Raw genomic sequence first — 12,032 nt, 5'->3', positions numbered from 1 at the left:
AGTGGTCTGTGTGTGGATCCCAGTGCTAGCAGTGCAGTGACGGGGACACTGGGCTGTAAAATGGGTGCCGTCCTTTAGGCGAGACGTAAGAGTGAGGTGCTGGCTCTCTGTGGTCATTGAAGATCCCTGGGTGTCTTTTGTAAAGAGCAGCCTAAACTGCCCGCCCTGGCCCCCTAATCGCCCCCTGTCTCTGATTGGCTCTCTCTCGCCACTTTAACAGCTCTTGTGCGGTGAGCAAGCGGGCGCAGAGTGGCTGCTGTCACATCAGCTGGGTGGGTGCAACACATTCGTGACGGTGGAAGGGGCTATAGAAATGTAAAGAATTATGAATTATTATTATACAGGCGCATTGTGTTTCTTGACACACTTCTGCTGAATGACTCGTTAGCTGAAAGTCCCCAGTGGTGTTGTGTCACAGCGAGGATGTGCAGCGTTGCTCATGATGGCACTCGGTCTTCTCCTTATTCTCTCCTCTGTGAAGCCCTCCGGGGGGTCCACAGAGCGTCCCATAACTGAGCCTGCCCTTTTAATTAGCTTGTGGATTCAGTGGTCCGCACCTGAAGTGATGTGACCGAGTAGCAAATGGCACTGGCTGTCACAGAATTGTGGAACAAGACGTCACTCCCAAACCCCGGGGACTCCTAAGATCAAAGAGGCTGCTCTTCCCTTTGTCTTCTCACACTCCTTTGTATTCCCAGACCAGTCCAGCCTGCGGACCCAAGAGTACTTACAGCTGTGCCCACCTCCACATTCACTCTCTGAAGAGTGCCAGGGCATTGAGGCTCTTTGGTGTGGCAATTCCCTGGTTTTTGGTGGCGTCGGGTTGCAGACCATTCTCAGAGTTCATCGCCAACTCCTCTTCTTTGTCTCGATTGTCAGCACATTCTAAAAGTATGCGGACCTCTGAGCTGCCCCCTTATCAGGGATGGCTGGATGACACTGCGGGCCACAGAGAAATCAAATCTCAATCCCTTACAGTGCTGCCAGGCTTGTGGAGCAGACGGACATGTCCATCTTCCAAAGTCACTAGGGGGTCCACTGATGATCAAACCGAAGTCTGGGGGGTTCTGAAATAACTGACAATTAGAAATGAGCCTTGGTTCTGAATTGGGAACGGTGGTCTGGGACTCATATTGTGCATGATTGGACTGTTAAAGCTCTTTGTGACTAAGAAGCACCCACCTTACAGTTTTCCACAGCAGCGGCCCATTCTGGGGTCTTGGTGACAGACTGAACAGACAGCTGGAGACACCACAAAGTTGGTCATCACAGGCCTTCAGAACTTGAGGTGGGACTCCATCTGGCTCTGTGGTCTTTCCTGTCTGTCACCTTCTCACTTGTCTCCTCACTTGGTCATCAGTTCTGGACAGGCCATACTGATGGTCAGAGAGGGACTCTTCAGTTGTAAGATTAAAGTATGTACGGGAGGCTGTGATGGTGTGCTGGAAGAAGGGAACTTTAATTTAAAAATCGGCTTGGAGCATTCGCTGTGCCCAAATTCACTTGCAGCACCTGAGCCCTGGATTGCCCGAGTCTGGTTATGATAATCTGTCCATTCCACACATTTACATTTACTTATTTGGCCAATGCCTTTATCAACGCGACTTACATGTGAGATACAATTGGTTACATTTCTTTTCTTATTCCAATTGAAGCACTGGCAGGTGAAGCGACTTCTTCGGGGTCTCACGGTGTCAGGGGCTGGATTTGAACCCACAACAGGGTATGAAGTTCAAAGCCCTAACCAGTGCGCCACATTGCCTGCTCACCTACACGTCATTTATGTTATTCTGAGCGAGTATGTTTTATATGTTAGCTCTGTAGACTTTCTTCCACTCACTCTGCATATGCCCGTCCGAAATATTTAATCGCACGAACTCGAACTCCCAAGAATCAACGCGGCGGCGGCGACGAACTCGCGCCAGTATGGGGAGTTGTCTTGGCGACAGGCGTCAGACGCTTTCATTATGTTTATTACGTCGACTCGTTCTGGCCAATCTCAGACAGTCTAGTGTATCACGTGGGATTAGTGGGCTTCACCCCGGAAGCAATAGTGCACGAGTCGAACTTTTGATGATGAAGTGAAGACTCCCGTCGCTGCCGGAGGAGTTGGAGCTTCGGGCTTGGAAGTGCGCGGAAGAAAACATTTAGAGGAAAGTTGGCAAAGAGCAGGATAACGCAAATAAAGGTGAGGCCTCACTTTATCATTCATGCAAGCGACACGATTGGAGAAGTCTTTTTTACCCTTTTCGATGCTGTTTATCTGAGTATTGTGCCTGTCGCTGGTTCCATTACTTGGTAAGAAGTATTTTTAGTTTTGCGTCACATGTGTTCGCTTTTGAATACGCCAGGCAGTGTGCGTCTCTCTTTTATAACTAATCTTTGATTATTTAAATAGCTTTCTTTTGGATGGATAGTTCTATGCACTGCATTTGGTCAGCGACCAATACGACACTCGTCACTGGGGTTTAAAAAAGCTGATGTTTTAAAGGTAAAAGTAGCAGGTTGATCAGCTTTGTCGAATCATTACGGAGAGACCAGGTCCGCACGTTCCGGCTTGACCAGTTTTGTGGAGGAGGAACTTTAGTGTAAAGAAATGTAAGGACGATTAGAAACTTGAAAGTACACTTTATGAGATAAAACCCAGGGTCCTAGTGGACTGGTGGGCACCGTCATTGACATAGCATTACTAGACGCCGCATGACCAGCAGCACCGTACGTCATCGTCGCCGCCATATTGCGAGTGGCACTGCTGTGGAGTGAAGTGATGAATAATGCGCTGCTTGGGATTACAAACCTCTGGGCGCTCCAAAGCAGATCCTGGGGGATTACATGTCATAGGTACGGCTGAACAATTGTTTTGGTTATATTTGGTCATTAGAAAGTCCCGTTTTATTGTCTTAACTTTAGCTACGCCAGGCTAAGCTAGCAAAGCTACGCATTTATGTGCTCAAGTGAGCATTCAAACAACGTTTTGACTAAACGTATTTAGTCACTAACTATGTAGGTTGTTGTTAACTGTTAACGTTTCTCAAACTTTGAAGGTCTCCCAAAGAAATCCACCTCAGGAAGCAGTGGGAGGTCAGGCAGCCTTTAGACGTGATTTTGAGAAAGCTGTCCTGTGACGTGTGCCGTGCTAGTTTGGTGACAGACGCTGTACTGGCATCATATGATCAAAGCTGCCACTCGCTCACATTAAAAAACAAAGGAGGTCTGATGATTCCTCCCGAGGGTCCAGTCAAGGTGGTCAAAGTAGCTGAGCGTGTTATCGAACAGTCGACAATCGGGCAAGCTGTCAGCGTATCTTTGATCGATCAGGTTGTTTGGGCTGAGATTGGTTCAGATGAAGGAGCACGTCGAGAAAACACAGTTTGAAACTGAAAACCATCATTTTATTCTCACGTCTTTAGTTGTGTCTGTCCTCCACAAACTAAGGCTGCACCACATCGCCAGACTGAATCCTCTCAAATGACAGGATCTGAGTGAGGAGACGAGTGTCAGTCTGGAGGAGATCAGCGAGGTGTGGAGAGTTTGAAATGTTCAGAGCGATATTTAGTATTGTATTCAGTAGTGAACAGCGAGCCAGTGACGCTGACGAGAGAATCGGGTGTGATATGATCAGTGGATTTAGAACAGCAGGTTAGTATCCTGACAGCAGAATTTTGAAGACGTTGTAAGCGATGGATACGTTTTTGTGGAATGCCGGATAGAATAGCATTACAGTAATCTATACGTGAGGTGACTCGGGCATTAACTGATACTTCAGTACTGTGTTGGGTAAGAACAGGACGGAGTCTAGAAATGTTTCGGAGATGGAAGAAGGCAGTCCGAGAAATGTTACTTATATGGGAGGAATTATTTAAAATAATAATAATAATAATATTTAATAATTGCATTATTAGTGTATAAATGGATATAAATAATTACATTTAAACGATTCGCCAAATGTATGTAAACGATACTGATTTAGACGTTATTGTATTTTCATCTGAACACCCGTTTCCACGTCTACCTCTATTAGTTTAAATGGCACTTTTGCCACCCGCAATATGGCGGACGCGCTGACGTATCGTGCCGACTGGGCAACACAGTGAATGCGGCGTCTATCTATATATGTCTATGGACACCATCTACATCCATCCATCATCCCACCCGCTATATCTTAACTACAGGGTCACGGGGGTCTGCTGGAGTCAATCCTAGCCAACAAAGGGTGCAAGGCAGGAAACAAACCCTGGGCAGGGCACACACACACACACACACAAAACGGGACAATTTAGAATTGCCAATCCACCTAACCTGCATGTCTTTGGACTGTGAAATGACGCGGGGAGAACAAGCAAACTCCACACAGGGAAGACCCGGAAAGTGAACTCGGGTTTCCTAACTGTGAGGCAGCAGCACTACCCACTGCGCCACCGTGCCACCCCTGTTTAAGTCTGTATTATTTAGTTATTTATTTAGAAGTAGCTGAAATAGCCAGCATTGCCTGGGAGGAGAATAAAGTTCTTTTTAAATTGTTTGAGTAAAATGTAATTAAATAAAAAAACACAACTTGACGGATTAATTTTTGTTTTGCGGTGTAGTAATACGTTCTTAAATGCAGAATTTTTGACAACAAAAAAAAGTCAGTTAAATTCATATTATTATTATTAGGTTGGTTTAATTCGATTACCTCTATAACATTGTTACAATAAGAATAATGCAAGATGAAACTATAGTTAACAAAAACAAGCAACACTACAGAGTTTTCATGATAAAACTGTCCGTTGCTTTTACGGAGAACAGCAGAAACATTCGGTGCGTCCGCTGGATGGTAAGAGACATACAAGAGCGTGAGGTTGTGACTTTAGATATGAGAATGTAGCTAATGGTGGAGACGTGTTCATTGGAAGGTGCTTTGTGGAATAAAAACTCTTTATTGTATTTAGATTCTTATATTGTGGACAGTAGTGTTGTGTCTGGCGCCCCCTTGTGGTTACCAAGCGTCAACCGGATGATAACATCCTATATAAAAGCGGTCGGGTGTCGTGAGTGCTACGCAGGCGCAGAGTTTCACACACGCCCCGTCCATTTTGCAATGCACGATGGGATTTGTAGTTTCGTTTTTCCAGGTAAAAGATGATTTTCTACTCCAGACCGTGCGATATCTTCTTCTTCTTTCTTACTATATAAAAGCGGTCGTGATTGTCCTCCCGTCCCGTGAGTGGAAATCGTCCACTTATCACAGACTTACTACGTGCAGCTTGCGGTACGAAGCGACATGATGTGAGCAGAGTTCTGGTTCTCCAATCGTTCCCTTGCTTTTGTGCGCGATGCGCTGGAAAAATAGACAAAATGATGTCTCTGGAAATAATTAATGTTGATGGAGTACAAATGTCTCACCGCGTAGTAAATATCAGGGGGGTTCAAAAGGGCGACCTCAATATAGAAAAAAAGTTTAACTTTCATCACAAAAATAACAGAAACTACGAGTATTAAAGTAATCCCGCTCAAATGCAATATAACCAAAGTAATGAGTTTGTCTAAAATATCAAATTGATCGGCATATTGGATTGCCTTAAAAGTCGGTCAACTTAAGAGTCGGGTGAGCCTAGTAACATATAAGACTGCCAGATTGTTACAGCCTGCTCTGTATAGAAGATAACCAGTGGCCATGTGAGACCCCTGACGTGCTGTTTGTCACTTTTCAGGTAGTGACTGTGCCCGCCATGATTTGGTCAGGTTCAGCTTTATTCTCACTGAACGCAGTACAAGTGCCATGACAACAAACTGCAGTTGTGGCTCTAAGAGACCGACAGAGGTTAGGAGCGGGCACTGATACAGGGCATTGCCGCACCCACCACATGACAAGCCAACGCAGGATCCAGATTAGGACCCGAGTGCAGCCGTGCAATGGGTGACACCTCGGCACCACACCAGTTCAGATGGAGTGGAACACTGGGTGGTTTTTTTATGGTGGCTGGAGTGCCAATTCTGCCACCAACCCCTCTAAGCAAAGGTACAAACAGAAGTTAACTCCTCTAGTCTGATGACCATAAATAATACAGCGACAAGTGTAACAACGGACCGATTAGTGAGCGTTGGCATACAGAGTGGGCAGTGGGCACAGTTAGTACCACATGATTAAACCCAGTCAAGTATAAAACAATTGAAGGAGTACAAAAAGCATTGAGGTACAAGTACAGCAGAGTCCTGACAGTCCTGACTCGGGCAGTAATCGTCCACGAGTATACTGATGGACCCCCGGTACTTAGAGAGTCCTAGGGCGTACGTTTGTGGATTTAAGGTGATCTGAGCAGGGTCGGGGTGGGCTGGCACTTGGATTTTGAGTTCAGTGAGGTGGCAGTGACAGGGCAGAAGCTGGTGCTGCCATGTAGGCTCCTGTATTGCCTCCCAGAAGGTAGAAGTGTAAACTGGGGCTGGGCTGGGGTGAGAGGGGTCCCCGATGATGTTGTATACCCTCTGCAGGCACCGTTTGTGCTGGAGGTCCTCAGTGGCAGGTCTGAGAGTGTGCAGTCACCGTGCCATACTGTATTCTCTCGACGGTTGGCAGACATTTCATTGATGTGTGTAAAGAGCCAGATAATATGTCCGTGCTTCCATGATGCCATTTCAAAGTTATTTTTTTATGGAGACCAAAAATGCCCCCAGGACTCCAGATGAGGCCTCACCAGTGTGTTATAAAGCCTGAGCAGACCCTCCTGTGACTTGTGCTCCACACATCAAGGCGCTATATAACCTGACAGTCTGTTAGCCTTCTTAATGGCTGGTCTGCCAGTTGATAGTGTCGAGTCCACCATGACTCCTAAATCCTCCTCCGATGGTGGACGTTTGATTTTCAGAGCTCCCATTGTGTATTCAAACCTCACATTTTGACTTCCCACACGTCATACTTTACTTTTCCTTCTCCTTAGACTATAAAGGCTCAGCTCTTTCAATCTTTCCTCATCACTCATCCCCTGTAGCCCTCAATCAGCCCTGAAGTTGCTCTTCTCTGGACCTTCTCTAGTGCTGCTGTGTCTTTATGGAGATCCAACCTGCACCCAAGACTCCAGATGAGGCCTCACCAGTGAGTTACAGTGGGATGCAAAAGTGTGGGCTACCTTGTTAATCGTCATTATTTTCCTGTCTAAATCGTTGGTTGTTGTCAGTTAAATCTATCATATAGGAGACACACACAGTGATATTTGAGAAGTGAAATGAAGTTTATTGGATTTACAGAAAGTGTGCAATAATTGTTCAAACAAAATCAGGCAGGTGCATAAATTTGGGCACCGTTGTCATTTTATTGATTCCCAAACTTTTAGAACTAATTATTGGAACTCCAATTGGCTTGGTAAGCTCAGTGACCCCTGACCTACATACACAGGTGAATCCGAGTATTTAAGGGGGTCCATTGTAAGTTTCTCTGAAGAGTAGCAACATGGGGGTCACAAAACAACTCTCAAATGACCTGAAGACAAAGATTGTTCACCATCATGGTTTAGGGGAAGGATACAGAAAGCTGTCCCAGAGATTGAAGCTGTCTGTTTCCACAGTTAGGAACATATTGAGGAAATGGAAGACCACAGGCTCAGTTCAAGTTAAGGCTCGAAGTGGCAGACCAAGAAAGATTTCAGATAGACAGAAGCGGCGAATGGTGAGAACAGTCAGAGTCAACCCACAGACCAGCACCAAAGACCTACAACATCATCTTGCAGCAGATGGAGTCACTGGGCATCGTTCAACCATTCGGCACTTTACACAAGGAGATGCTGTATGCGAGAGTGATGAAGAGGAAGCACAAACAGAGCCGCTTGAGGTCTGCTCAAGCACATTTGGACAAGCCAGCTTCATTTTGGAATAAGGTGCTGTGGACTGATGAAACTAAAATGGAGTTATTTGGGCATAACAAGGGGCGTTATGCATGGAGGAAAAAGAACACAGCATTCCAAGAAAAACACCTGCTACCTACAGTCAAATATGGTGGTGGTTCCATCATGCTGTGGGGCTGTGTGGCCAGTGCAGGGACTGGGAATCTTGTCAAAGTTGAGGGACGCATGGATTCCACTCAGTATCAGCAGATTCTGGAGACCAATGTCCAGGAATCAGTGACAAAGCTGAAGCTGTGCCGGGGCTGGATCTTTCAACAAGACAACGACCAAACACTGCTCAAAATCCACTAAGGCATTCATGCAGAGGAACAAGTACAACGTTCTGGAATGGCCATCTCAGTCCCCAGACCTGAATAGAATTGAAAATCTGTGGTGTGAGTTAAAGAGAGCTGTCCATGCTCGGAAGCCATCAAACCTGAATGAACTAGAGATGTTTTGTAAAGAGGAATGGTCCAAAATACCTTCAACCACAATCCAGACTCTCATTGGAACCTACAGGAAGCATTTAGAGGCTGTAATTTCTGCAAAAGGCGGATCTACTAAATATTGATTTCATTTCTTTTTTGTGGTGCCCAAATTTATGCACCTGCCTGATTTTGTTTGAACAATTCTTGCACACTTTCTGTAAATCCAATAAACTTCATTTCACTTCTCAAATATCACTGTGTGTGTCTCCTATATCATATATTTAACTGACATTTTTTATCGTAACAACCAACGATTTATACAGGAAAATAAGGACTATTAACAAGGTCGCCCAAACTTTTGCATCCCACTGTATAAAGCTTGAGCAGACCCTCCAGTGACTTGTACTCCACACGTCAAGGCGCTATATAACCTTCTGAGCACTGTCTGCCAGTTGAGTGTCGAGTCCACTGCGACTCCTTCTCGTGAGGTGGACTTTTTATTTTCAGACCTCCCATTGTGTATTCAAGCCTCTCATTTTGACTTCCTACTTGTCATATTTACATTAACTGACATTCCGTTTCATCTGCCCAAGGTGCCTCTGTGACGACTCAATGGATTCAAGATATGAATGGTCAGGAAATCCTGCTGTGCAGACACCACTACATGATGGCGGCCCATGGCATGTAAAGGGTGCTGTCTGGTGTTTTTGTACCAATGGCCCACTAGGGATGTGTGCTTGGGATGGTGACGGTGCCTTGTCTGTTGAAGAGGACATTTTTCTAGAGATTGTTTGTTTGTTTTGAGGTCCATTCCAAGTTTTTCTGAAGATGGTGAAGGTTATTACAGTACTGTTGAAAATGCGATATACATTTCAGTTTGTGAAGCGGGTTATTCAAGGATCAACGTCCTGGGTGTGAAAATGTTGGCTTGGTGATTATATCTACTGTTGTTCAGACAGAAACAAAATGAGCATTCATTCCACCCTGAAGACCCCTTTACATTTGCAAGACCCTCCGTAGTACGAGACTTGACCACATCCAGACTGGACGTCCGTGACTCCTGACGCAACAATCGCCACATCTGATTTTCTTTCTTTCTTTCTTTCTTTCTTTTGTCGTAGAGAAGACCTTGAGAGAAGCATGCCTGTTACTTCCCATGGCTCTGCGCACTCGGACCCGAAACCTGCAAGTGGTGGACACTGAGTACAGTGCTGATGCTGTGGAGTGGTGCCCACTGCCAGGCTGGCATTCATTCCTGGCTTGTGGCACTTACCAGCTCCAGACGTCAAGTGAACAGGTTATCTTTCATATGATTTCGGAGTGAGAATATTGACTACCCAAGTGAAATTGTGTTTCCACAAACAGGTCACTTAACCTCACGCTTTTGTCCGAAGGTAGGAGATGGAGATGGACCTGGAGTTCACCCGGAGTCGCACACCCGTGTGGGCCGCTTGTATTTGTACCACTTCAGGCAGGAGGACACGTTTGGATCACCACTGACAGAAGTGCAGCGAATAGAAACTCCTGCAATCCTTGACATGAAGTGGTGAGAGACGGAGATGTGCTTGCTGATGCCCTCAGGCTGCCCTCGATTTATGGAGGAATATTTTGGATATTCAATCAAATAAACAAGTAAATATGCTAAAAAAATAAAAGTACAGTGAAAATGTGACAATAAATAAATAAATAATAGCAGCATAAAATGGGAGTATGAATAATTAAATGTCTCATGGAATATCATTTTGTTGCTCATTTCTTATTCCTTGATGTATTTCATTATTTCTTTCTTTAGCCCTGAAATGATCGTTGGTAGCGCAGACGTAAACGTTCAGCCACATCTACGGCAGACGCTTCATATGGCGGATTTGGAGTTTCTGGACTTGCAGTTGCCACACTGCTGCAGTCATTTCGTTGCTCCCGTATCCACCATGCACATTCACGACTCTAAGCGCACACTCGTTCTCAAGACACGCAGAGCACATCCGTCCAATCAGAACGTGGTTCTAGCTAGACTCCGCCTTCTCGGACGAGTCTGATGAGTGGCAGTGACCATTTGTCTCATGTCACATGCAGTGTCACTGAAAAAACGCATCAAGAAGTAATTACAACCAGTAAGAGAGAAGCAGCAAAAGCCTATGTCGTGACCCATTTAACTGTCCATACTTGGATTTCGTGTTTTTATTTACCTGTTGTCATATTTCAAAGTACTTATTTATTTGTTTATTTAATTTTTGTGTGAAATATTCCTCCACATTGAATGCATAGTGGAACAGACGATAAAGAGCTTCCTGCCAACACCTACAGCACTTTCTTTCTTTCTTTGCCATCTGTTAGGTGTCATGCTGTCCTTGGGGAGAGTCCTTTGCTTGGAGTGGTAGATGCCAGTGGGACCCTGACGCTGCATCAGCTGACTGCTAGCAAGGTGAGCCACGTGGGTCAGATGATTTTTTGGGTGGTAGAGGGCCGGGGAGACCTGTTTAAACGCTGTCCCTAAAGTGGGGAGTTTCTGTGTTTTCCCGATTATCACTCTTGTTTAAAATGAAGAACTTGAATAGAAGGTGGTGGAGACGATCATATCTGACGTCCTCTCTTTTTGGAGATTGCATGTGAAGACTTAATTTTAAGTTAATGTTGTACAAGGCAGAGCTTGATGAAGCAGATTGGCGCAGGCTCCCTCACTCGGAGACTCGGGACAGACAGCAGAATCAGACTTTATTGTACTGCGCACATTCAGACTCCACTCAGATGGGACAATGGGCACCTTTTACTTTTATTACCATTCTTATCATCCATCCATCCATTATCCAGCATGCTATATCTTAACTACAGCCAACACAGGGCGCGCGTGTGCACACACACACACACACTAGGGACAATATAGGATCACCAAAGCTCCTAACCTGCATGTCTTTGGGCTGTAGGAGGAAACCAAAGTATCCGGAGAAACGGGGAGAACATGCAAACTCCACGCAGGGAGGACCAGGGAAGCGAACCCGGATTTCCTAATTGCGAGGCAGCATCGCTACCCACTGCGCCACCGTGCCGTCCCATTCTTATCATGTCAGCCATTATACTTCCTCATCTGACGTCCAGCATTCCATTGCTCCAGTCCTGCCTCGAATTAATTCCACCAATAATAACTTGGCCGAGGGGGTGTCAGACCGCCGCTCTGTCCATCTTGTCTGTTTGATGAGGGCTGTTCTCTCCCCCTACCATGATTTACAACCCAAGAGTTCACACTCCCTTCTCTAATCAAGGGGCCCATTCTTCGTCTCTGTAAGGGCTCATTTATACTTCACGCTCAGAACGCGTACGCACCCGCATCATGGCTGCCACGCGTTCCCAGCGTTCATTTCACGCGTCTTCTGAGCAGGTCCTCAGAAATGAACGCGACGCGTGCGCGAGTTGCAGTACCAGCAAAAAGTCGGGACGTGACGTCAGAGTCTCCGTTTACTATCTACATGTGACAGAAGGCCGCTATGCAGATCCTACGGGATGGATGCTTCGATGAGGTGAAGCAAAATGCCGACAAACAGATGCATTCGTGGTGCTTTTATATTCAAGCGTCGCATATTCCCGAACGTAATGACATGATACATTTTAAAAGTCTCACGTACCATCTTTTGTGCCATCTTTTTTTATTTTTGCAACTTAACAACACCAACATAAGGCACAGCGCTGTATTTGAGCCACTGAGAAAAAAATAAAGGACACGGTGAAAAGGTGTATTCTGGGATTAAAGTGGACA

The 12,032-nt window shown here is 45.6% G+C and overlaps 1 protein-coding gene across 6 annotated transcripts in view; it reads left to right on the top strand.

Moving 5' to 3' along the window:
- The first annotated feature begins 2,045 nt into the window (after window positions 1-2,045).
- The window catches only part of dph7 (diphthamide biosynthesis 7), a 28,030-nt gene continuing 18,043 nt past the window's right edge, over window positions 2,046-12,032 (top strand). For 3 of the 6 annotated variants that reach the window (XM_039774978.1, XM_039774979.1, XM_039774974.1), the window contains exons 1-4: window positions 2,046-2,298; window positions 9,406-9,581; window positions 9,679-9,830; window positions 10,619-10,706. In XM_039774978.1, coding sequence (XP_039630912.1) covers window positions 9,441-9,581; window positions 9,679-9,830; window positions 10,619-10,706 — 381 coding nt within the window. In that variant the 5' untranslated portion in view covers window positions 2,046-2,298; window positions 9,406-9,440. The remainder of the gene's footprint in view (window positions 2,299-9,405; window positions 9,582-9,678; window positions 9,831-10,618; window positions 10,707-12,032) is intronic. The other 3 variants (XM_039774977.1, XM_039774975.1, XM_039774976.1) reach the window with 3 other exon arrangements.

Source organism: Polypterus senegalus, chromosome 13 (genome assembly GCF_016835505.1).
Source record: "Polypterus senegalus isolate Bchr_013 chromosome 13, ASM1683550v1, whole genome shotgun sequence".
In the NCBI taxonomy this organism is placed as follows: domain Eukaryota; kingdom Metazoa; phylum Chordata; class Cladistia; order Polypteriformes; family Polypteridae; genus Polypterus; species Polypterus senegalus.
This window is presented reverse-complemented; position numbering and strand designations above follow the sequence as displayed.